This window comes from Oncorhynchus kisutch, linkage group LG5 (assembly GCF_002021735.2).
Source record: "Oncorhynchus kisutch isolate 150728-3 linkage group LG5, Okis_V2, whole genome shotgun sequence".
In the NCBI taxonomy this organism is placed as follows: Eukaryota; Metazoa; Chordata; class Actinopteri; order Salmoniformes; family Salmonidae; genus Oncorhynchus; species Oncorhynchus kisutch.
Window position 1 is genome coordinate 50,762,323 of NC_034178.2, and position 27,130 is coordinate 50,789,452.

Consider the following 27,130-nt stretch of genomic DNA (forward strand, 5'->3'; position numbering starts at 1 on the left):
GGGATCAAATGCTCACTAACAGGGATGTAAACTGATTTGTGCACAAAATTGGAGAGAAATACACTTTTTGTGTGTATGGAAAATTGCTGGGATCTTTTATTTCAGCACATTGTAGCACAGTGCAACAATATTCTCTTGGAACACTGGCACTTCCCCTGTCGAATGGCAATCTCCATTACTCTAAAATAGCCTCGATTCAATCCAACCCATACCCATGTGTCTTTATGACTTTGTCTTAGGCTATATATGACTACTGTATACATGTCTGTCATTTCAAGTTTTTTACTATTGGGGCCATATGGCAAAAATGAGGAGGACCCCTGCGATTTATAGAGATTTTATTAGAGTTGTAACAGATATAGGTATCCTCATTGCTCATTATTAAATGGTCATTATTTCTACTTTTGCTATTAGGCTACAGTATTCTTATACTATATCCCTTACGAGGATTGGCATTTTATCAAGCTAGCAGCACTAGCTGTAGGCCCAGTAGTGGCAGAAACATTCTATTCATATGATTCATAGTATGTATTTTAATTATTGGCTACTAATTAGGCCTATGGTTTAAAATCTATCACCGATCCAATCTTCCACTATCACGATATACAATATGTGTAGGCCTAGCATATATCTCACGAAATAATAGCCTCTGATGGTTATGTGAAAGTACTGTAGGTCTAGAACAAGTCCAATTAGCGCAGTACAAATCACACAAAAAGGCCACTGGATGTCGCTGTTGACTAAGTATTTAAACATTTTCGAGCCCATGTAGCCTGTTTACCTTTTGTATGGGAACCTTTGGGGGACTGGAGGGAGAAAATGTTCTTAAAGGCTGTTCTAGGGGTACTAGTCACAAATGTAGAGATGAACAACTCATGCGTAGAGCTGAACAACCAACAACGTCCGTTTTCTCCAAAACCTATTATTAATCGTCTGCATATAACTTTTACGGATAATAATGATCTTTCTTCTCTAGCCTACACTATAGGCAGTAGTATTTCTGTAATATGGCAATATTGTATTATTTTTTTTAAGTATCGATATTCCAATTTATTTAGCCTATGTCTATCTACAACCATGTATTTTGTCAGTGGGTCTCTATCTCTGTCTTGGTGTTGTTATGAAGAACAATTATTTTAGTTATAACTGATCAATTATCTTTTACCGTTGTGTTAATCGATAGCCTATGTTTAGTGTTAAGTAGCATAAGGTAGGCTACATTTACTATGGGCTCAAAAGAACATCAGAACATGTAGACCTAACTTAATGTCAAAATGTATAGTCTGTAATTGTGAAACATATTTTCATATTTTTATTATGTTTGCTCTAAGTAAAGACCAAAAATTCAACCAAACACGTTTATTTCACTTTTATTTTCATTAATAATCATGTAAATCATGTACAATAATTAATCAATGTCATCAACGACTATTAAGCATTATAAAATAATTCTGGTAACATAAAAAAACATATCAAACCAAATATCTAGGCTGTATTATTAGCAAATACAATTTTGCTGCATGTAAACATTTTCGATTAAAATATTTTAATTGAAATAGGCTAGGCTACAAAACATTTCACAACCACTGGGTGTGCGCGTACATGTGTACGTGAATGGAAATAATTGACGTAAATGCATAAACCTTTCCTTCACAGAGTCAGGGGTCGAGGTTTTTGTCACTTTCTTAAGGGCAATAAACGGTAGGCCTATTAACTAGGGAGGAAGGTGTAGAAAACTATTCTTTCAAATAGACAATGTGTATAAGACTAAACAAAATGATAGTTGACACAGAGTCTAAGCTACATAAAATATTCAACATGTTATTGTATTGTAAAGCAAAATGCACAGACCCTTCCCGCTTGCCTGTTTCATGGTTTAGACGTCCGAGATCTCAATGAGAATGGGAGGGGGTTGAAGGTTGGTGGTGAGAGAGGAGGGGGTCGATGTCGTGAAGGGGGGGGGGGGGGGGGTGTAAAAACGAAACGCTAGTGTCTGTGTGTCGGAGTTGCTAGCCGCTTCAGCATCAACCATGCACGACATAAGAAGCTGATTTGAAGCTCCAAAAGGAAAAAGCCAATAAAAACCAAAGGACTTCCTTTGGTAGCAGGGCAGTGTTTTAACAGGGGAGAGGTGGATAAGGAAACAGACTTTATTATCTTATTCCTTAAACCTGTCTCTATGATTTCGTGGTTTCGTTCGTTGTATGTGTGGGGTTTGGAACAAAACTAAGGCAATACTTGGAATTGTCGTAAACTAAGTTCTTCCACTGTAACATTGTAAACTGTAACATGAGCTCCTATTTCGTGAACCCTCTCTTTTCCAAGTGCAAAGGCAGTGAAACGTTGGAACCAACTTACTACGACTGCAGGTTCCCTCAAGGCGTCACCCGGAGACACACGCTGGTGTACGGTGCGGGAGCGGCGGCTACGGGATTTCAGCACCCGCCCCATCACGTCCAAGCCTTCTTTCACCATAGGACGCCGGCGATCTCCACACCAGGTTACCAGCAGAATCAATGCGCCTTGGCTTGTCATGGAGATGGCACTACATTGTATGGATACGAAGCCCTTCCAAAACAAACGCTTTATGGTACCCAACAAGAGGCAAGCGTGGCGCTATACCCATACTGTAAATCGTCAAATGGCACTAACCTCGGAGAAGGACAAGGCCACCTAAATCAAAACCAGTCTCCTAGTCTCATGTTTCCATGGATGAGACCGCACGGTTAGTAGGCTACTTGTTTACATGTGCATTAGTGCAATTATATAGGCTGTAACATTATAAGAGTAGGCTACAGTTAGGCTTCTTGTGTGGTTATTTTGTTGTAGTTTCATGGCATGTAGCCTACATCCCGTAACATATGATAACGTTTTCGGAGCTTCACTTATCACTCAGTAGAACGTCGTCACTTAACCGTGGAACAATGATTCGCTCTCATCAGATCTTAGCTACTTTGATTACAGGCGTATACATACCAGTAGATCTGCGTCAGTGCTGTGCCATTAATGGCGGCTCAGTTGATCGCTAGTAGATGAGAAAATAAGCAGAGATTAATAACAACGGTAAAAACGAATTCAGTGAAAGTTCACCAGAAGCACTTGGCATGGCGTTTATCTTCACACACATCCGGACAGCTATCCAAGGGTACAGGGTATGTATAGTCAAACACACACACACACACACACACACACACACACACACACACACACACACACACACACACACACACACACACACACACACACACACACACACACACACACACACACACACACACACACACACACACACACACACACACACACACACACACACAATTTCAAAGAATTTACCTTATATTTCAAAAACAATAGTGAACCAGACACAGTCTTGCAACAATTCCTGCTTAATTGTATGTTCTATTTTCATTCTATAGCCCCCGGAAGACGGAGTGGCCGACAGACCTACAGTCGATACCAAACACTGGAGTTGGAGAAGGAATTTCTATTCAACCCTTACCTCACCCGTAAACGTCGGATCGAGGTGTCTCACGCTTTAGGGCTGACGGAGCGGCAGGTGAAGATTTGGTTCCAAAACCGACGGATGAAGTGGAAAAAGGAGAACATCAAGGACCAATTTCCGTGTCAAAGAGTAGAGACAGAGAACGAGGGTAATGGTGATGGTGAGGGAGAGGGCGATGATGAAGGCAATGATGATGGTGAAGGAGAAGAGGGAGACAAAAAGGAAACGGGAGTGGAAGAGGAGGCGAAAGAGTGATTTTTATTGCTCTTTCTTTTTATGGTTATATGGCTTAAAAGATGAAAGATGGTCCCGGGAGAAGGAGATCACATTTTATCACAACCGTTTTACTGAGTCAACAAGATGAGAGAAAAATAACTGTTCTGGATTACAGCAAATGGCTCTCTCTATGAGGATAATAGGATAATAACTACTAATAATGTTTAACTTATACAGTCTCCAAACGCTGCAAAGCTTCTCATAACATAAAGACCTGAAGCACTTGCAAATCATATTGTTACGCATATGTCCATATCACAGAATGCACAAGAGGATAGGATGTCTGGAAATGTTTAAATGTTCCATAAATGTTGTCATTCGAGGAGAAGGGTTCACTATTAATACAAATTCTTTGTACTTTTTTTCCCTCGAGTATTTTTTATGTGGGTTTGTGTGTGTGCATTGGGATGATCGGAGTTTTATTTTATTCATAACTGCCAATTCCAAAGGTGGGGGGAAAAGGGTGGCAGTTGGCCCAGTGGTTAAGATCTTTCGGCCAGTAAGGGATATTTCATGTTGTTGTGTCTCAAATTTCAATCTATACGCCTATTATTTTCACAAATATTGGCCTACTATTGTGTATTGTAATGTAGCCTATATTTTGTAAACATTGTGAGCGCTGTCTGTTCTTTTGATCGGAAATTCGACATATGTAGAATATTTCTTGATTCTTGACCTAATTCTGGAAAATGTAAGATTCTAGAAGACAGCAATAAGTTATTTTTATGTGATTATTAGCCTTAGATGCACTTAGAGGTGATGGTAAAATCTACCAAGAAAACGGTTTTGTCATTAGCAATGTGGATCTATACATTCTCACTGAAGGGACAAGCCAGTGCAATGATAGGCCTATAACACATTATATTGCATTTGATTGCACGATACTTATGGTGTTACTTGTGGCGGTATAGTAGGACCTATATTGATCTTCCAAACAATTGTCTCTGCGCCATACTACCTAGTCAGCTAAAGAACGGTGTAACAACAATTGGTGTCCCAACAACTTAAACTGCCTTAAGTAATGCACATTTATTTAACCAATATGTTATAATTGAACAAAGAATTGTACTTTAGCGTTTAAATATCATTAGCCTACAATATTGTGCTGATGCAATAGACTATTTTTTATTGCACTGAATATGACCTCTGTTTGTCTTCGTATTTCTTGTTGTACAAATCAGCTTGATTTCTTATGTTTAAAGTTAAAGGAGGGTATGTTGGTTGCGAGTCCACACACACTTGATTGGCATGAACATGTTCAAATAAATGGAAAAAAATCTGAATTTCCCTTCCTCATTCTTGATACAATTTCGCAATTTCTCTGAACTGCAATAGTCCAACACACACACACACACACACACACACACACACACACACACACACACACACACACACACACACACACACACACACACACACACACACACACACACACACACACACACACACACACACACACACACACACACACACACACACACACACACACACACAAATTAGGTAGACAATCTAAACATCTAATTATGGCTGTTTTGTCATTTTATGATGTTTACCTAATAACATTTCATCACAATATCTTACACCCAAACAAAATGACATTATAGAAAATATTTTTTATCCTGACTTGTTTTCAGTCAGACCAATGGATGAGGGAATGGATACGCCTGTATTGATAGTGGTTCATAAACATTTTTAGTTTTGAGACACAAACGCTTGCAACGTAGTTTATATTTGATAAAGGGAAATATCCCAGCCCAATATCATGTATATAAGGAGTTATTTTACCAATAAGCAGAGTGGTTTTATGATGTAGAAGATCCCCCTTACCTAAACTATTTCGTAGGCCTACACTTCGAGTGCACGTAATTATGCGATATCCATTTGAGTACTTCATTTATTATATGTATTTGACCTTTATTTAACTAGGCAAGTCAGTTAAGAACAAATTCTTATTTACTATGACGGCCTACCCCGGCCAAACCTTCCCCTAACCTGGACGACGCTGGAACAATTGTGCGCCAACCTATGGGACTCCCGATCATGGCCTGTTGTGAACCAGGGTCTGTAGTGACGCCTCTAGTGACACCTGTAGTGACGCCTCTAGTGCCTTAGACCGCTGCGCTACTCATACTTCCAAGCTACCTTATAGGTGCCCAAAATACAGTATAAGTGATTGTACATGTTAGTGTGTGTGTGTGTGTGTGTGTGTGTGTGTGTGCGCGCGTGTGTGTGTGTGTGTGCGCGCGCGCGTGTGCGCGTGTGTGTGCCGGAGGCAGTTATATTCTTGTTTGAGACCCGCCTATACCAGAAGTTACTGACATCCACATTCAACCGCATTGGCGACCTTACTGTATGTTCACAGGACATTTCAAATACCCTCTACCCTTGGGTAGCTGTCTGGATATATGGGAAGATAAACGCCATGCTATGTTTTGTTGGTACATTTTCAACATAGCCTATTATGGACGTCAAAAGTATGTATACTCTGCCTCTTCAACACATACTGTATGTGCACCACTATACGGCATAGAGGTATAAAATCACTAAATAGCTTAGTTATATTTGATAAATTATCTCAATTAAGTCGAGTAGTATATTATGTATATTATGCTATTTGGCCTACAAGACGAGATAAATTGTATTGTTGCCAAGTCAGTTGTTACACACTATATTAGTACTGTTTGACGTTATTTTTCTAGTTGTTGTTTGCCCAGTAACAAAAATGCAATCCAATATGTTTTTTTTTTATGGAAAGAGAAACAGGTGTGTAGGCTTCTATGTGCATCTTTAATCTCTTGTCGTCAATACGTTATTATGCAACGATTAGAGTATGCTACAGTGCCTTCAGTATTCACACCCTTGACTTTTTCCACATTTCGTTATGTCACAGCCTGAATTTAAAATGGATTAAATATAATTGTTTTACTGGCCTACACACAATACCCCATCATGTCAAAGTAGAATTATGTTTTCGAAATTTTTACAAATTAATTAAAAATAAAAAGTTTAAATATCATGAGTCAATAAGTTCTCATACTAAGCCTAAATGAGTTCAGGAGTAAAACATTTCTTAACAAGTCACATAATAAGTTGCATGGACTCACTCGGTGTGCAATACACGTGTTTAACATGATTTTTTAATGACTACCTCATCTCAGTACCCAACACATACAATTATCTGTTAGGTCCCTCAGTTGAGTAGTGATTTTCAAACTCAGATTTAACCACAAACACCAGGGAGGCTTTCCAATGATTCGCAAACAAGGGCATCTAGTGGTCAATGTGTATAAATAAAATAAATACAGACATTGAATATCCCTTTGAGCATGGTGAAGTTATTGCACTTGGTTTATTAATACAGGCGTTCTTCCGAACTCAGTTGCCAGGGGAAGGAAACCGCTCAGGGATTTCACCAGGAGGCCGGGCAATGGTGACTTTAAAAAAGTTACAGCGTTTAAGGGCTGTGACAGGAGAAAACTGAGAATGGATCAACAACATTGTAGTTACTCCACGATACTAACTAAACTGACAGAGTGAAAAGAAGAATACAAATATTCCAAAACATCCATCATATTTGCAGCAAGGCACTAAAGTAATACTGCATAAAATTGGGCAAAGTAATACATTTTTTGTCTTGAATAAAAAACATTATGTTTGGGGAAAATCCAATACAACACATTACTGAGTATCACTTTACATATTTTCAAGAATAGTGGTGGCTGCATCATGTTATGGGTATGCTTGTAATTATTAAGGACGGGGAAGTTTTTCCGTTTAAAAAAACAGAATGGCGCAATCACAAATAAAATTGTAGAGAAAAACCTGGTTCAGTCTGCTTTCCACCAGACACTGGGAGATTAATTCACCTTTCAACAGGAAAATAACCTAAAACACAAGGCCAAATCTACACTGGAGTTGCTGACCAAGAAGACCTTACCTTTATTTAACTAGGCAAGTCAGTTAAAAACAAATTCACATTTTCAATGAAGGCCTAGGAACAGTGGGTTAACTGCCTTGTTCAGGGGCAGAAAAACAGATTTTTACCTTGTCAGCTCTAGGCCTGGAAATGGTTGTCTAGCAATGATCAACAACCAATTTGACAGAGATTGAAGAATGTTGAAAAGAATAGCTATAATCACTGCCAAATGTGCTTCTACAAATGATTGAATCAGGGGTGGGAATACTTATATAATGAGATATTTCTGTTTTTCATGTTCAATACATTTGTGACAAAAACATGTTTTCAATTTGTCATTATGGGGTATTGTGTGTGGATGGTTGAGAATTGTATTTATTTAATCCATTTCGAATTCAAGCTGTAACACAACAAAATGTCGAATAAGTCAAGAGGTATGCATACTTTCTGAAGGCACTGTACAAGATGTTTGCGATGTGTTACTCTAGGTTACTTAAATTCAATCAAATCATAGAGTAGGCGATGTTAGAAATCATATGCACATTGGCCTATTGCAGTCTGCAGGTTACAGGAAATAAGACATGTTCATATTTAAATGTTAAGTCCTTTAAGTCCTATCGGTCTTGTCTAACATTTTCCCGAAACCTTTCAGGGATTTGTTATTTTATGGAGGCTAACCCTTAAAATAAGGTGACCAAATATATTCGTAACCAGCGCAGTGTGGCAATTGGAATATGGTGCATATCCTATGCATATTTAACACCACACAGGCCTAGCCTAGACTCAATATATTATTTTAAACCATCTCTTGGAATAAAATAAAAAATGCCATTCATTGTAAATAAGAAATAAGAATTTATTCTTAACTGACTTGTCTAGTAAAATCAAGGTAATTTTTTTTTAAATATCCTTAACATGTACATTTACCGAATAAAACTCACCTTGTCAATCAATGCCGCCACAGTCAGATGTTCAGATGCCTTCTTACCTACACTGGGGCCCCCTAGTAAAACTCTCTTGACTTGAATGTCTCCGGCTAGATTTAGCCTATTCTATATGCTGTTTACTGCCGAAATTCCGGAAGTTTTCTGTAGAGTGACAATTGTCTGTGAACATTGTCTACCCGTCTCCCTTTGTACTTTATATTGTCATGAAGGGAGACCACTTCCGTAATAAGGTCGTAAACACCTGTTAACTTTATGGACGGCAAATAAACTCGACAGTGTTTCTGTGTTCTGACGCACTATAGCCCTCAAGCTCAACTTTGGACCCCGAAGCCAGTTCCACTGCATTTTTTCATTGTCCCCCTCTAATCACGGAACGATTTAGACCTGGGATACCAGGTGTTTGAAATGAATTATCAGGTAGAACAGAAAACCAGCAGGCTCCGGACCTCATAGGGTAAGAGTTGAATACCCCTGCACTAGTATACTGGTGCTTTCAGTGTAGGCCTCCACAAACAATACGATTGTCTGGTTTTCTCTTCTTTGACCAGTTGTTTTTAAAGAGGAAAACCTAATACACAGCCATATGAACAATTAAGTCTCATATTTGTTCTTTAAAAACTTTGTTTATTAGATAGCCCAACTTTAATGTATTTTACCGACTTACTTAAAGTGTACTGTGTATAGGCTACATATTCAATTGCTAGAAATCTTAAAAAGAAATGTAGTAGGCTTACACGCTACAATGTAAAGAATTCATAGAATTGAAAAATAAATCGAGGCTCAACTCTCTAGGTATAGGCTAACCATTATTGTGTTAAGTATTGTGTTAAGTGTAAACAATGATGGCCAATCTTGAGTTATCCTCCATTGCTAATTAATTGTGCACACCGAGAATGATCTCCATTATGGCGGACATTTTTCCCCAAAAACTAAAATGCAATCCTCAATTATATTTTAGTGGAAAGAGGAATATGCATCATGTGAAGGTGGCATGCACCTTTATTTCGTTGTAGGCAAGTGATCACCCTCATTACATCGCTTAATAATAACAGGTAGCCCTTTCTTGTAGTCAAATGACCTTGTGGCCTCATTTGTGGAATGTTATTAATATTTTTCATAATTTCATAATTATTAAAAAACGTAAATAATTAAACAGACGATGTCAAAGTTTTTTTCCCAGTCTTCTGTGATGTATATACAAAAAATATATACATTTCAACTCTATATCTGACATGGTACAGGTGTCTTCTTCTTTTTAAGCCCATAATTATGTGTGTGAGGTGTATACTTTTGTTTCAAAGTAGATTTTTCTTCAAGACTCCAGCCACCCTAGTCATAGACTTTGCACTCTGCTAGCGCACGGCAAACGGTACCGAAAAAAAGGTTTCTTAACAGCTTTTACCCTCAAGCAATAAGACTACTGAACAGCTAATCAAAGGGCTACCCAGACCCCTCTTTTACGCTGCTGCTACTCTCTGTTAATTATCTATGCATATTCACTTTAACTACCTACATGTACATATTACCTCAATTACCTCGACTAACTGGTGCCCCCGCACATTGACTCTGTACCCCTGTATATAGCCTCGCTATTGTTATTTTACTGCTGCTGTTTAATTATTTGTTACTTTTATTTTCTGATTTCTACTTTTTTCTTCTTAAAACTTCTTAAAGCATTGTTGGTTAAGGGTTTGTAAGTATGCATTTCACTGTAAGGTCTACACCTGTTGTATTCAGCGCATGTGACAAATAACATTTGATTTGATTTGTTTAAGACTACCAAGAAACATTCTGTGTGACCCTGATATAGCCCACTACAGTAAAATGTTAACAATATGCAGAATAAAACTGTTAATTTGTATAGTGGATGAGTTTATTTTTCAATCCATGGTGCAACATGATCCTCCCTCACAGTGCAGTCAAAAACATGATTTTCCTGTTTTATAAATATAGGATTGTTAAACATTTACCTGACAACAGTACTTAGCACCTCTGAACAGAGTGTTAGCAGTCAATCTCTTTTGTGTTCACACAGCAAAGATCTTGGAAGTCATCAGCCATTTGTTAAAATAGTCCAAACCACAAGGAGGCAGTAGCGTTGTTTGTTAATGCATATCCGTGCGTATTGCTTATGGTCTAGATTCCAAGCTATCTGCTTTAATGTGTCTATTTTTTAGAAAGCCTTTGTTGATACTAGCCAGATGGCCACAGCTAGTTAACTACCTAGCAAGAAGAGACACAAACAATTTAATTCACTTGCCATAATCCCATACTGCCAGTGCCAGCCCATAGACAAATGTTTAGCTAGCTAGCAAACGTTAGCATATTCACTAGCACAACATAACTAGCTAGCTAAGGACACTGCGCTAACTTGGCACCTAACACAGGCAGCTGTTTCATGGAAACTAGCTAATCCATTGTGATTTAATTATAATGTCAATACTAGCTACAGTGGTTCACTAGCTTGTAGGAAGTATTTCGTGTTGTGTACATTGTGTCTGTGCACTTAGCTAGCTAGCTACCATCCCATAGCCTACATTGCATATGAAGTGTGACTGGCTCATCCATGGATGTATGGAGAAAACGCCCTCTTTTATCCTTTTTTTGTAGGGGTTCGGCTTTCCAATTGGCTGGTGGCCACTGACAAGCATTGTGTTGGTTCATCACTGACGTGTCTGCACGTAGCAAGTACTGCTTTTGTTCTAGCAAGAGAAGGAACAGCCTCCCACTGTGATAAGTACCGATCGGCTGTTTATCGGAAGTGAGATTTTCGGTGTGTTTCATGTTTTAGAGCTGTTTGAAAAGACCGCCTGAAATTTCAGCCTGTTTTGGTGGGATGGAGTTTTGGCCTTCAATGGTGACATCACCATGCTAAATGAGTTAATAGACCAATAAGAAACCTCTCTGCCAGTAACAGCAAGTATTAAACAGCTGCATTAGACCATTACGAGCATATCATAGCCTATTACAATGTGCTCATATAGCCAACAACATGTAGAGAATGAAGGCAGGAATGAATACCAGGGCAGTCTCACATTAATAAGCAAACTATGCTGTCATCAGAATTATTTTAAAATGGTATACAGACCATCTGACAATGTACTCAATAGGATTAGAATCAAATCAATTAGGCTATTTCTATTGGCAGAGTTAGACAATCTCATCCTGTCATCTAATCAATTGATAACATGAATGTGTCTCTGTCTTGGAAATATATGTTTTCATGTAAACAAAGGTCTAAAACATGTTTTTTAGATATATTTTATAGCTGATCTCCATCATGTACAGAATAAGCTGCTGCCGCTGACCTGGGATGAAGGTACAGCATGCGCGCGCACATGTTTGGTGACGATATGTTTACCCGCATGACTGCGCATGTGGAGGAGTGGTTGGTGCATCTGCAGGATACATCCTCCGTGTAAATGCTGTATTACGCCCTGACTAAAATGTGACTGATGTATTCAGATGCAGAAGCAAAGAAAAACAGAACTATATTTATCGATGGAAATGTAAGTTGGCATATAGGACTCTACAATTGCGTAAAGGGAGGCACATCAGTATGGAAAGAATAAGAAAATTAACTAGACTAGCTTTCATCGACACATACTGAATGAGATGTGAGTTTCTGGAGTTGTTGAGCTTATTCCATAGATAGTGAAGTGTCCTTATGGAAAAAGGAAAGATGTAGAGAATGGGTCGGCTAGGCAGGAAGGAGGCGCAACGCATTCCTGATTGTTTAGTGGGAAAGTTACAACTGAGTTATAAAACTTTACGACTGAATCGGAAATTGGATTGTCTGTAACTTGACATGTGACTCTCTCTCCATGAACATGAACTTTATACTGTTGTCTTTCCCTGATTACTATCTTTCTCAATCGGTACACGACCTGGCCGTTTAAGCGACAGCATTTTTCGCGTTCTATACAGAAATGTGTTTTCTTTTGCAGCACACCTACATGTTTGCCATTCCATTTGACTGCTACTCCTTCTCCCCTCCCTCTCTCGCTTTGTGTCTCTCCGTCCCTATCCAGTGCTCCCCCTCACTCACTCACTCTCTCTCTCTCTCTCTCTCTCTCTCTCTCTCTCTCTCTCTCTCTCTCTCTCTCTCTCTCTCTCTCCCTCTCTCTTCCCTTTGCCCGCTCATCGCTGTTAAATCAGAAGTGGAACCTGAGTAGATTACTCGGATCCAGGTTGAGGATTGTGATACTTCAGAACCTGAATACCTTTAATTTCGGTTTACAGCGTTGAACAGAATACAAGCGACATATTGGATATTAACAAGTTGGGTTCCTCGGTCTCCTTTGTTTCCCTCCAGCGCTTGTAGCTGCTGGACCATTGGATGTACGTCACTGTAGCAGCAAGGAGAACCTAGGTAAGTTTGGGTTTCTGCGTTCCTTATTGGTTTAAAATTAATCGAATGGTCTGTGGCCTTTGGATGTATTTAAATATGTAACATATATTTTTGCTTAATGGGGGGAAAATGCAGTTTACCAAATCATGCATCTAATGTATACTTGTATTGACACTGTAGGTCTATGGACATATTGTTTTCCCCTGATATAGGTATAACTATTGTAACGTCATTAGATCTGTTTGTGTAAACATCAAATGCACAAAATAAAGGTATAGTGTATGTATTATTATTATTGTTTAGTAATAAGCTACACACCAAGATATATATTCTGCAATTCATCTACAAGTGGGACTGGGGAACTATTCCTGATATTAGTAGTAGCTCGCTGTAACACACGTGAGCAATCATTTTGATTCTGACAGAAATAGGCAAGAGGGCTTGTGTGCATCACCAGGACTAGCTTGTGGCAACGCTTCTTGTACCAGACCATAAAAAGTAACTGGTACCTGTGGGGTATAGAGCTTGCTGGTTGGTGCATTGATGCCTGGCATGATTTACTGTAATGGTTCCGATAAAATTTGAGCTATTTCATTTATTTAACTCTTGAATTGTATGTACATTAAATATCCAGTGTGATACATTATGATACCCTGGTCTGATTCAGGAATTGGCTTTTCTCAGTTAGTCTGCAGTCACGCGTTCGATGTTAAAAAAGGGAACATCTATTTCATTACTAACCATACCTTACTACCAGGCCTAGGTTATTGTTTTGGCTTTAATGTTTAGGACCAATGTCTCTGTGTGACAATGTATTGCGATGGGACAAGCTGTAGCCTTTCTTATAAACCTTACAATGATATTATATAGGTAGGTAAAGCTGCTCCACATGCGTAAATACCCATTGTTCAGTTAGTTACTTATCTAAACCATATTGCAACATGAGCAGGCAAAACAAAGTTACTATTGATGGTTGGTTGTGCTGACGGTTGTGGTGGTGTCATCATCAGAACATTGTGCAAGTATTCGTTTTGTTTATTGAACTGGTACACTAATGTATAATATGTATAATCTACATAGCAGCCTGTACACTAATGTGTATTGTGTATAATGTACAGGGGTAGGCCTTCGATAACATACATATATATAAATACACACTTCATCATCATGGATCACCAACGCAAAACACTTTATTTCGTTACACAATGGATAGCCTCAGGCTTCGAACACACCGACAGTGTATTGTGCAAATTAGTATACAGCATCGTCTGGATATGTATGCCACAAAAGTTAAAAAATCACTTTCTGCTACCATTTCTGTCAAGCCGTCTACTCATACAGTTTTGACACATACGATAAATCCAACGCACTGCAACTTCCTCTGCAACGCAATGCTGCAAGGCAAACGCAGCTTTTCATTGGAAATTCATGTAATTCTGGTGTAACAAAATGCAATATCACTGTCGGTGTGTTCGACGCGTAAGTCAATAACGCATCACAGCAATATAAAATCAAACGTGTGATTGTCATGCACAGCATTTGGCAATAGCCTACAAATTCAGGCTCAAACTTTGATTACCTCTTTTCCCACACCAAATATGTATTACAGTCAATACTGCCATCTAGTGTTAGATCGCAGCACCTCAAAATCCTGTCACTGCCAATAATACTGTGTGATCGATAATGCGAGAACATACATACACACAGTAGGTCTATGTCAATAGGGTGTGTTCAGTCACCTTTGTTTTATCTAATGAAATGTTAGCTTTGACACAATATAGGACAAAATAACAACATTATGTTGCTACTCAAGCTCAATATGAAAAATTAAAATCAAGTACAACAAGAGCATATATTTATTCGAGTCAGCAAATTTCATGCCACGATAACATTGTGGGCGTCTAGACAGAACCTGTGCGTAATATTTGGTTGAAACTCAAAACGCTGCACCTAAAATGCACGGGCCTACTAGAAAAGCCATTGATTTTCTTTAGGCGCACTCCGTCTATACTGTGGTTGTTTTCACATCAGTTTAATGTTAATTTATTTTGCTGTAAAAGCAGGTAGGGGGTTGCAGGACATTTCAGGACATTTCAAAAAAACTGATGAGGGTTTTAGAGAATGGCATAGGGTAAAGTCACTTTTAAAAGCTTTATACTTACAGGGTAGGCCTTCGATATGTTGATTTATTTGGTGATACAAATCTTTGAAACTACAAAAAAAAGTGTTCAAATTATTTAGAGATTATTGGGCATATCGGAAATGTAGCACTGAATCTCTTTGGTAGGCGATTGTCCCTAAAATTCTGAAGGCTATGTTGCACATTCTGCTATTGTGCTTTATTCAAATGTTAGAAATATTCTGAATAATTATGTTCTTTAATAATAATATGAAAGTGCATTGAAACAAAAGCCTTATCGTTATAATGTGAGAGAGACTATTGTAGCCAAGTTATGTGATCATTTTGGACAGCTGCTTTTCTTAATTTATTTTAAAAAGCCTACGTTTAGGGTTGTTTTGCCCATATAAGATAATATTGTAATTTAATGATGGTTTTATATGATATCTCATCTTAAACCAGTAATATTGAATATAACCCATAACCCTGATACCATAATTTGTATTATTTACAATAACAACAAATAATAACTACTCTTCTATGCTTCTAAGGCTTTGTTAGACTTGCTGTGTCTGCCATAGAACACAATTTTAACATTATCAGGACGACATGGTTTTAGTCCGTTTTAGTTGCAGACCTCAAGACCTCCAAAGTTGTTTTTGCGTGCAAATGCCAGACTGTCTTCCACAAAGGGTGCAATAAAACACTTCCCCATACACTTCCACTTCCATAGTACAATAAAACCACTCTCTACCTCTCCCCCAACCCAATTCACGTTTCCTTCACAGATAGCGCATCAGCCTTGCAACAACATATGTTTTACGCGAGGAATAGAGAAGCACTATTAAAGAGATAGATATAGGTTACTCAACGTGTATAGTCTAATATTGTGTGTATGAGGAGGGGGGGGCTCAATTAATACATGTATTAATTATCTAAAGTTGCATGACAAACTAGGCTTACAGAGATAAAAGGTTCCATGTAAGTTTTCTATTAAATTTACAGAAAGGCTCACCGATAACATCCCACTGCATTCCAACTGCTGCGTTTGTCATATGGCCCGCATTAAAGCAATAGCCTTTTAAAGGCGTTCGGATTTAGAGATCAAAGGCTGTTTGGGAAACACCACGTTTGTATCCGACAACTTCTGCCAGACCCGTGAGCTCATTAGTTCGATTAAACTGAGTGCTGAACTTTTATTTGGAAGGCAGAGTAGGATTGATTAGGCTATGTGGATATCAATCGAAATCATCAAACTTGTCATAAAAGTCGGTTTTATCTTTCCCATGTTACTCCAAAAAGAATAGTCTACCAATGTCTTGTCTTACAAATAACGTTAGATAGACCTACGTTGTTTGTGTGGAAGTCTAATATTTTGAGTTTGATACCGAGGCCAAGACAAAACGCAACAGACACATTTGAAACACATATTAAATATGTTTAGTGGATATTTGAAAATCAAGATGTTAGCTATATTCGTTTTTCATTCTTTATTTTATATTGCATTGTCCTACAATAGACCTATTCCGACAATGATTCATATTTTCCATCTCCACACTGGCTTAGCTATTTCATCAACAAATTATCAACGTATTACAGTTACAACCCTCTAATGTTGCACTGCAATACTGTAACTTAGCCTATCAATAAATGTTGCTCTCTTGCTGTTGCATTTTATGCTGTAAGGTTTAGGCCTGTAGCCTTCTTTGTAGTAATACACGTTTTTTAAAGGCACCACTAAGTGTATTTTCTTTTCATGCTCTAGCGATAAAGCCTTCCATTCACTAGTGCATTTCATTTATTTGTATGGGCGAGGATTTCCCACACGCGGATACACACAGTGCATGCAGGAGAAGAGTATAGACTAGAATCCGTCATTTGTCTGGTTTATGACTTCTGCGGCTTACACAGGCGTTAAGACATTCTTTCGCTCTAAAACTGCCATAAACCCCCCCCCCCCCCCCCCCCCCCCTCTTTCTGCCGAAAGAATAATTACTGAATAAAGGGGTAACGCAGCTAAAAGCCTCTTGTCCCAATATAAGACTTTTCTTACCACTTCGAATAGGTTTCTCGAATTTTGTGCACCAGGTCTAATCTAATTCTTATAAAACGTTGCCTATATCGGGCAACCTCACACGCTATCAAATGTAGCATAGACCTGTTCGCTTTTTGATGGAGAAGCCCCAAAAGACATGCCCGTCTATCCTCAACAATATATACATAACTTATTTTTATGGCTAGCATTAGCAATAAGAGGAGGCCTCTCTTGCCGTTAGCAATTGTGAACCCTTTCCATTTTCGTGTCATTCCAACTCTAATGAGAAAATAGGTGTGTGTGTGTGTGTGTGTGTGTGTGTGTGTGTGTGTGTGTGTGTGTGTGTGTGTGTGTGTGTGTGTGTGTGTGTGTGTGTGTGTGTGTGTGTGTGTGTGTGTGTGTGTGTGTGTGTGTGTGTGTGTGTGTGTGTGTGTGTGTGTGAGATGTGTGTGTGAGGAGTGTGAGTGTGTGTGTCGCACACTCCTGTGTTCAGTTATCCTGCCAGCCTGTAGCCTTCAAACAAAGCCTGTGTTAGGATTTATTTTATGTCAAACTGGATTAACGCGATACTTCCTATGTGGAAGTATTAGATCATTGTGTTATGGGCCTTCATATTATCAGTACATCAACATTCAGTCCATTCATATTAGGCTACAGCATTCCCTATCTATCTATTTGTTGTTATTGTAAATAATATAATTAAAAGTCACCCAAACACGTTTTCTTGACTCTATTTTAACAATTGGACTAGGCCCGCCTAATCCTCTTTTTTCAACATAAATCATGTTTTTAATCCGTTTAGAAACTATGTAACCCACACCGAATAAAAACATATTCATCGTTTAAAGAGGGCAATATTGTCAAGCTTTTTCGAACTGAATAATTCGATCACACTGTATTGCGGTTATAAACCCTAATCATATTTTCTCAACCGCGAGGGGTATAGAAACATAACACCCGTTCTTCTTTAAGGTCCAATCTTTTTTTTTTTATTACAAGAGACTGGACTCAAGTCAAATAATTGAAATAGAGCATGCTTGTCTGGCGATGGCATCTATTTCTCTCAATAATTAAATTCCACATTTAGGCTAATTCATTATTGTGAATGTTTATTGCTAAAGGCCTATCTGATTTAATTCATCCACACACAGAATCTTCTTTATACCTTTGTGAACAGGAGTGTTATTATGTTGCTATGGGATAGTACTGTACAACAAAGAATATGCGTTGCAGGAGCAGATTGGCAAGAGGAGACGTGTGCGTGTGTGTGTGTGCGTGTGCGTGTGTGTGCGTGTGTGTACGTGTGTGTGTGCGTGTGCGTGTGTTTACGTGCGTGCGTGCGCGTAAATGCTCCCTATGTATGTATTCCTTATGCGTGTGTGTGCACGCGCATGTGTGCACGTGTTAGCTTACGATGGCGTGTGTGTGCGCGCGCATATGCGAGAGTAGTTTTGACAGAGATTTTTTTTTAATTAAGTTACTTTTTCTCCCTCAGTCCCTCTACTCCCTGCTTTTTATTGGAGGAAATTTGGTCAGCTGACATTGTCATCTTGTCCATCCTAGAGTGAGGCTTTAGCGACAACATTCGGCGGTGTCTTGTGTCTTTATTGGCGTCCAGAAATACATTATAAAGAAATCATACAGCGTGCCTGTATTAAAATATAGACTGACAGTGAAAAAAAGAGAGTGACTTAATGAGTGTGAGAGAGGGAGAGAATAAAAAGAGATCTGATATTGAAAGGGAGGGAGGGAAAGGGAAAGAGAGGGCGCAAGGGAGAGAGGGAGGTATGAATTCTTATTTCGCAAACCCGTCGCTCTCATGCCATTTAGCTGGTGGTCAAGAGGTTTTACCAAACGTGGCCCTAAACTCAACTACCTATGACCCAGTTCGACACTTCTCCTCCTACGGAACCGCTGTAGCCCAAAACCGGATATATTCCTCGCCTTTCTATTCTCCCCAAGACAACGTTGTATTCGGCTCGACCAGGGGACCGTACGAGTATGGATCCAACGTGTTTTACCAAGAGAAGGACGTGCTACCCAGCTGTAGGCAGAGCAGTTTGGGACAAGGTTCACAAAGCTCGCTCGCGCAGGATTACCCGTCTGATCAAGGCAGGAACGGCTCACAGGAACAAAAGGGGAACATTCAGATCTACCCGTGGATGCAACGGATGAACTCTCATAGCGGTGAGTAGGCCTATTACAAACTCCTAGAGATGAATTAAACGAGCTGGTCCGTTTTACGACTGGGGAAGCTACTTTTTATCACCCCATAAACCATTACTACAGCAGCACCCTGTCGCATGCAATAAAGGCCTTTTATCTTCGTAGGAAAAAGTCTCAGTCACAGTTCATCCCCATGTCCCTCAAAACAAAATAGTTTATATATTTTAAGCTAATCCCTTTGTCACCCATATTAAAGAGTTCACGGTATTGTAAAACGAATAACATATAATCTCTTCAAATATCACTCAGTGGACTGGGTTCCCCTGATAGCGAAGTGTATGTGTGTTGCGTCAGTATGCACCACCACTGTTGTTGATTATTTAGATAATTGCAAAACATAGGCTAGCATGTAAGAACTGACACAATTAGGCTATATCCTAGACATCGATTCTTTCCGTGTTTTTTTGTGATTATGTGTGCGCGTGTGTTCGGCTAGGGACATTGCATATCCTACGTACAAATATTGATTATGCCAGATTATGATCATTCAAAATTGTGTTTCCATTCAGGAGTTGGATACGGTTCTGACAGGCGAAGAGGACGCCAAATTTACTCCCGATACCAAACTCTAGAACTCGAAAAGGAATTCCATTTCAACCGCTACTTGACGAGACGCAGACGTATCGAAATCGCCAACGCACTATGTCTCTCGGAACGTCAGATAAAAATCTGGTTCCAGAATCGCCGGATGAAATGGAAAAAGGAAAGCAATCTAACGTCCACTCTCGCCGAAAGTGGTTCGGCAGGGGCAAGTCAAGACACAGGAAAAGAGGACACAGAAGAGGCGACAGAAGAGAAGAAAGAATGAACGACTTCATATCCTAGCCTACTATATGCATCAATCCGCCGTGATGTGAGAATAACTTAACTACCTAGCAAGTACCTATCGTCTATTTTTTAGCACAATAAAAAACACTAGTCTATTCAAAGATATGGCTGCGTTAAATGCAATGTGGATGCAAGATATCTTCAGATGTCAATGTTTGCCTTTTTTTATTATTCTGTATTGATATGAACTTTTCACGGTGACCACAGAATTTCTTTCCTTTACTTGACATTCCCTCATATAGCCTGCACAGACTGTGTGTAACGCGAAGACGTTCATTATTGTATTTTCATAAATGTTGTTTGACAACGATGCAAAACACATGGTTCTCAGCTGTCTGTACACCTATGACGAATATGTTTTTCCAAAAAGGATTGTCAAAAGAATATGTGAATTAAACTACAAGAGTTACATCCACTTGTGTGTGTGTATCATATATATATATATGTGTGTGTGTGTGTGTATCTGTTATACATACCTTAGCCCTGTGAGAGCATGTGTGTGCAACCCGCAACTTTTTTTGTAGTAAGTAGGCCTACTTTATTTATGTTTAGATATGTACCAGTAGCCTACATTGAGTATGTGGTCAAATAATAACTGACCTATGTGGCTTAGATTGTCGCGTTAGATGAAAATCTAAAATTAAACAATAACAGTGATGTATGACATTTACGTCAAGTCATATTTAATAAAACTGTTAATAAAAAAGTTGTCCATGTCTTTGCGCCCACCATACCAAGGTAGTCTCGTTCTCAAACAGCAGCATTATAGCCCTCCAGGTTAAATGTGTACACATGTCATTGTTCATGTTTTTTATTCGTCATATAATAGACCTTTGTCACTTAAAATAAATGAATGTTCTGTGGCTCTCTGATATTTGTCTGTGGCTCTCTGTGGTAGGGCTCATTGAGATGTTAAAGCAATTAAATGTACCCACATTTTTTCAAAGCCATGCAGTGAAATCTTTGAATAGGCTAGTCATTTCAAATAGCTACAGAAATATTGGAAAATGTGGATGGGGAGAGGAGAGGAAACGCAAATCACACACAATTCGATAGAACATCACTGTCTGTGAGGCCTGTCTAATTTTCTAGTCTGAATAGACTTCCATTTCACCTTACACTGTATGGTTTAAGGTTGTAATTCGTGTTATTAGGTAGGCCTATATGTAACGTAATACCAAGCATAATACTAAAAGGCCTTCTTAGTCACACGCAAGCCATTTAAAACCATTGCCAGGCGATGTTACCGTTGTTTACGGAGGACACTCTGTTTTCCTTTGTCTTTTCAGATAAACCAGTGATGCAACATCAATAAAGAGGACTTTGGGTTTAATTTACTCTTATGAGAATTATTATGTTTGCATTATCATAATATTGGCATTATCATTCTAAGAGTCGTTGTAGGCTATACAATTACTCAAACTTATGCACGACTATTTCGATTTCTGCCAAACCTGCCATATCGAGAAACTTGTTGCTATGATCAGTCAAGCCATTTAGAAAACAATTCCAGATACAATTCAATATAAAACATATAGCCACAGTGTAGCGACCCAAAAAAGTAAAGCTCAATTATTGCTAGTACGGTGACTGTATAACAGAAGGCCCAAGTCATATGCCATAGCAATGGATTGTTTAGCCTTCCATTATTATCATTATTATTATTAGCAGTTTATGGTGGAAAAACAATTAAAGAAACCCTACTGACAATTGCATAAAATTGTGGTCAGACATTATGTAGCCTGACAATTATATTATAAAGGAGGTTGAAAATTGACCTTGTATTGTTTGGAGACCGATTACCTGCTCTACGCTACACTTTTAAGGCTGATTTTAAACCTATAGAGCAATTTTACTATTGTTGATTATGGTGGTAATCAATTAGCCATCAATGCAGTTCTATCCTACGAAATAACAATATTCTATGTGCGCGCATGCCTCGATGCGCATAACTGTGTGGTTGTTGCCAGGTAGATCACGACATAGTGTGGCAGAGAGGAGAAGGAGAGGGTGCCCCATGCCCTTGTGTGTTTTATGCTCTTATCCGTCCCTGGCACCAGGTGACGCTCTCGGCCTTCCGTCCAGCCCTGCTCCGCCAGTGCCCCATCAGGGTCCTCGATGCCCGGATATCAGGCGTTTCTCCTATTGCCATTAATAACCTCCAAGTGTAATCTAGCCAAATTTATGACTGGCCGATACGAGCACGTGATTCTTTTTAGACGTCCCATATTTGGGCAATGGATTAAAAAAAATAAAAAAAATACCCCACCTATAAATCGTTGTCATTTTAGGATAAAACCCCATGAACTTCAAAAGAGCTACAAATCAAACGCAAACGCAAACGCAATAACAATACCACACCGGTATAACTGCTATCTGTACATATTTTACAATATTCGTGTTACGTCAAAACTTTAATGCAATAATTTTGTCCGTATAAATGCTTCCATTTCGTTTCCTTAGCGTTTTCTCTTGAAATGAGTTCTTACGTAGCCAACTCGTTGTTTAAGCAAACTCACGATGCGTCAGCTTTCGCTTTGCACAACCATGGCTACGGATCTATCCCTGACCTCAACGTGTCCAGCTACAGTGGTTATGGAGGGCATGATCACCGCGGGTCATTTGCGTCCCCACGGTCCTCGAGTTCCATTGGCATGGGAGAGATGAACACTGTGCTGCGTGGCAATCCTGGCGATCTTACACCACCGCCAGAGTCTTCCACAGGAGACGCTACCCAGAGACACCTCATGAACGAGCAGACAAGCGGCCAGGGATCTCTAAATCTGGGATTGTATCGTCGAAAACCGGTGACGAACTCAGATTTGAGCGAAATGCCCATCCGCAAGACACAAACAGGAGAGATCAAAGTCGGAACTTTGCAACCCGTCCAGCCAGTAACACTAGCAAACCATTCGACTCAACCACAAACCAGCGAGCAGCAACCGCAAATATATCCCTGGATGACTAAACTACACATGGGTCACGGTAAAGTTTGATGTTTCTTTTCGCTTTATTTCCTACAGAAGGGAAAGTGTCCCTCTCACCCTCTCTCCTCCACGTGTTCTATCTTCTTTACCCTCTTGAGTCCATTCAGTTTTTCTTCTATGAGTTTTATAGGTCGTATTCGTAAATAATAAAACTCGCAGTCATAAATTGTATGACAAAGGCATCAATTGCTCGTAAAACTGTCCTGTTACAACGAAGAGGCGATCTGCGTCCAAATTTATGACAGGGTAATTGGATAAGGGAGACACAAGTCTCTGCAAACCCTCAACAAACAATGTGTGCGTTCTATATTTAGAACCAAAACAACGTAGTATGATAAACGTGATCCTTATTTTCGAGGATATTTGAACTGAAGAGTGAGATTGTGGATTTCACTGTATACGCTTTAACTGAACGTTTCTAATGTAATAAAATATGTATATAGGCTACTGGCCTTGGCAAGTAATTGTTTGTTATACAACAGGGAACGTAGGCTACTTTAGAGGGGGAAAGGATATTTCTGGAACTGTAATGACTCTTGCCCTTGTTTTAGTTATTGTTAAAAAAACACTTTTGCATTATAATAACAATACTATTATTAGTCATAGGCCTAATAGTGATACAATCACTGTAGTTTCATTGAGTAAACCCGAATGGACATATTTTGGTAACTCATACAGCTCTATATTGATGATCATTTATCCAGCCATCCAGCCATCCAGCTATCCTTCCGTTCATTAGGCCATACAGTAACGTTAAAACTTTAAAGTAATCTATTGACATGGGGATATAGTCACAGAATAGTGACTTACAGGCTGTGTTTTGCTATTCATTCGTATATATTGGTAAACTACAAGTCATTGTATGTCCATTGACAAGTTAAGATATATTTTAAGTGATAATGTTTACTCTGTTTTTATATGAATATTCACATTTCCAGTGCGGTCACACATTTTCTCTCAATTACACCACAGAGGCTGACGGCAAAAGGTCAAGGACGAGTTACACACGCTACCAAACTCTGGAGTTGGAGAAAGAATTCCATTTCAACCGGTATCTGACGCGTCGTAGGCGCATCGAGATCGCGCATACGCTCTGTCTGAATGAGAGGCAAATCAAAATCTGGTTCCAGAACCGACGAATGAAGTGGAAAAAGGACTCAAAGCTTAAAATGAAAGAGTCCATCTAAAACCAGGGGGCATTTTCAAAAGATATCAACGTTTCTGTTTGAGATGACATTCAAAGACTCTCATCACTACCCGTTTCCAAACCGTGACTTTTGTGATGCGATGTTTCAGTGTGATAATAATGAACATTCTTCGATTATGGATCTGATGATGTAATATATCTGTCATGTTGTTTGAATATTGTACTGTTTTATTTTATACCTTGGAATATAAATTTGTTCAACAGAGTCATATAGAACTTGTGAGAATGTAAACGCTTGAACTAGATTAATTATAGAAAATATGACTTTAATAATTTTAACGTTTCATCCCTTCCCCTCTTTTTCCTTAAATTCATTTCAAGTTGAAAGTTATTGATATTATCGTATATTCCTGCTGTACTATCAACATTGTTTCCTCCGTGTGAGTTTTCTATTAATTTATATAAAACACAACCACGAAAGGTAAATTCATTGTAGTTAGCCTACTCTTCAAACTTCTTGTATATTTTTGTTCTGTTTGTGTTTTTTTTAATTTTTTTTATTAGGCCCGTTTAAACATCCAGGGATCTTAAAATGTAACAGACACATTTTAGTCAATTGCGGGGACTATATCATTCTCAATGACGATATTGTATTTGAAATATTCCACGTAAAATTGTTGATTTTGGCAACAGTGTCGTGAGAACAGTGAGATACTCGTACAATCTAAATAGTTTCGATAAAACATTAAACCTTACTATACATTTCGTAGAATGATATGGTTTCCTCATATGAAAGGTATATTGGAATACATAACTTGCCAGTCGGCAGGAGATTCATATTTGGGATAATGTGGCTTGATTGTTGACTAAGATCTGACTCAATGTGCCAAGTATGATCATGGGATGAGTTATTTTAGCCTCAGCATTACAGTTGTGACAAATCATTATTAACAATTTAGAATATATATTGTATATCACGAACAATGCATGTAATAGAGGATTTCTGCTGAGAATTGGGCAATACACGGACCAGTGTTCTGGTCATCCTACATTTCCTGCAAATGTCCCATTATTTTGGAACATGGAAAAATATACATTCATTTACCCAATGTTTGAAAGTGAAGAACACAGAACAGGCCACCAACTAAGGTGAGATGTTGAGTTCACATAAATGTTGTCATGAGGCAAGAGGCTCATGTCCACAATGAGTAGCTAACAATTAAACAATTTCCTTCTCACCCTCATTTCCAACGTCTGCCACAAAACAGTGTTATGTCAACCTTTTCTCATACTCTGCATGGTTATAATTGCTCACAAAGAAAACTTTGAAGGCCTTGTAGGTAAAACGATTTCACATATTACAGTTCACATTTTCTTGTCAAATCCCTGTTTCACTTTGTGGAAATAATCATCTATTCAGTGGTAGAATGGGGGTTGATCCTCTGGAACAAAATGCACTTGAATTATTTAATGGCCTATTAATTCATCTAGAACAGTTAGCACCTTGGTAGAGCCTATATTTTAAATTGCTCACCTTGTTTAGATAGCTGAATGAAGTGTTGTCTTTGAAGTGGACTGAAATCTTGAGAAGAAAGGCATTCGTTAATGTTTGTGTTTTAAATAATGAAATAAAGATGGGTGAGCATGTGCTTCATACCACTGTCTTTTGACGATGTCACGGGGAAAACGGGCTGTGCTGGGGAAGTATAAGGCTATAGGCCTACTTGAATTTTGTGCAGCCAATTCAGTAGTCGTTTGATTACTCCAAGAAGTGGCTGCTTTTTTACTCTTTGGCCCTTAGCAATTCTCAACGTGGTCTCGGGTTTTGATCCCGGTTCTCTGTCAGCCTCCACTTCCTCAGTAATTATTTACAGTACAGTACAGACGGATGCCTGTAAAGCTTTATGGCCCTGACGCATCATAAAACTTTACTGCTCTCCCTAACACCTCTCAAACAACGACAATTGTTTAACTAAACAGATGCACATTCAGCACGACTCTTGAATCTGAATACATAAGAAAACGCTATTTCCATTGAATGTAGCAAATCTGTCCACTTAGATAAAATAATAAATGAATCACCCAAGGTTGATGAAATGAACATCATTTTCCCAAGGAAAAGTACAATTTTAATCAAAATCCCAAGCTGCAGTTGTGAACTTTTGAAGTACTTTTAAAATACGTTCTACTCCTAGGCTATTTCCAGAAACATTCAACACAATATCTAGGCCTAACAAACTTACGTGATAATGTTTTCTTTAGTCGTTTTGAATGGTCCATCAGCGGAAACCTTGTACCAGAAACGATCATTTATCCGTAATAATCAGTTCACACGACTACCGGTACTCAAAACAGGTCCAAACAGTTCTTCCACATGTTGTCCATATCTATGTTTCTGACAGAAATTTCTACACAACACACATTTAAGGAGCCACTTTGGATGGAAACGTCCACTAAACGTAACTTGTAAAGTTGAAACCGATGCATCGATCATTTTCAAAACCTCTGTTCAAAGTGAATTCTAGTTTGGTTAAACTTTTAGGGTCAACTACCATGTCGTTCCTGGAATAGTACCTACATGCTTTGCTTCCATGATGTCATTGAATGTGTCCTACACCGGGAGCAGTATGCAACCAAGTAAATCCCCTTAAGAGGAACTCTTGGAGCCGTCATCACACAGCATCAACCTTACTGTCTCCTCCGTATCAACACAGACAGGTAACAGTGCTGGACAACCCGACCCCACCCCTCTTCATGCCCTTTCACTTTTGAAGTAGCCTTTCCATTATACTAGAC

The 27,130-nt window shown here is 38.8% G+C and overlaps 3 protein-coding genes and 1 long non-coding RNA gene across 5 annotated transcripts in view; all 4 read left to right on the plus strand.

Moving 5' to 3' along the window:
- Nucleotides 1–2,007: 2,007 nt before the first annotated feature.
- On the plus strand, nt 2,008–5,061 carry LOC109875920 (homeobox protein Hox-C8a-like). Of its 2 annotated transcripts, none has more exons than XM_020468357.2 (2): nt 2,008–2,725; nt 3,417–5,061. In XM_020468357.2, exons 1-2 carry the CDS (start codon nt 2,290–2,292, stop codon nt 3,755–3,757), a joined length of 777 nt encoding a protein of 258 aa, XP_020323946.1. In that variant the 5' UTR covers nt 2,008–2,289; the 3' UTR covers nt 3,758–5,061. The 2 variants fall into 2 exon arrangements, 1 of the variants encoding a protein (XP_020323946.1); XR_002252885.2 differs by having other exon boundaries at nt 2,618–3,152; nt 3,417–3,532.
- A 7,467-nt stretch (nt 5,062–12,528) lies between these two features.
- The window catches only part of LOC116374219 (uncharacterized), a 34,988-nt gene continuing 20,386 nt past the window's right edge, over nt 12,529–27,130 (plus strand). Inside the window, exon 1 of the long non-coding RNA XR_004210052.1 lies at nt 12,529–13,013. This is a non-coding gene — a long non-coding RNA (uncharacterized LOC116374219). The remainder of the gene's footprint in view (nt 13,014–27,130) is intronic.
- On the plus strand, nt 18,577–21,070 carry LOC109875923 (homeobox protein Hox-C6). The gene is made up of 2 exons (XM_020468359.2): nt 18,577–19,333; nt 19,882–21,070. Exons 1-2 carry the CDS (start codon nt 18,841–18,843, stop codon nt 20,178–20,180), a joined length of 792 nt encoding a protein of 263 aa, XP_020323948.2. The 5' UTR covers nt 18,577–18,840; the 3' UTR covers nt 20,181–21,070.
- On the plus strand, nt 22,221–25,990 carry LOC109875922 (homeobox protein Hox-C5). The gene is made up of 2 exons (XM_020468358.2): nt 22,221–23,185; nt 24,160–25,990. Exons 1-2 carry the CDS (start codon nt 22,678–22,680, stop codon nt 24,372–24,374), a joined length of 723 nt encoding a protein of 240 aa, XP_020323947.1. The 5' UTR covers nt 22,221–22,677; the 3' UTR covers nt 24,375–25,990.

Excerpts from the sequence above, each read along its gene's own strand:
- LOC109875922 (XM_020468358.2), top strand. The coding sequence starts at position 22,678 with ATGAGTTCTTACGTAGCCAACTCGTTGTTTAAGCAAACTCACGATGCG. Across the intron at positions 23,186-24,159 it reads TAAACTACACATGGGTCACG|AGGCTGACGGCAAAAGGTCA; the intron begins GTAAAGTTTGAT and ends ATTACACCACAG.
- LOC109875923 (XM_020468359.2), top strand. The coding sequence starts at position 18,841 with ATGAGTGTGAGAGAGGGAGAGAATAAAAAGAGATCTGATATTGAAAGG. Across the intron at positions 19,334-19,881 it reads ACGGATGAACTCTCATAGCG|GAGTTGGATACGGTTCTGAC; the intron begins GTGAGTAGGCCT and ends GTTTCCATTCAG.
- LOC109875920 (XM_020468357.2), top strand. The coding sequence starts at position 2,290 with ATGAGCTCCTATTTCGTGAACCCTCTCTTTTCCAAGTGCAAAGGCAGT. Across the intron at positions 2,726-3,416 it reads TCCATGGATGAGACCGCACG|CCCCCGGAAGACGGAGTGGC; the intron begins GTTAGTAGGCTA and ends TTCATTCTATAG.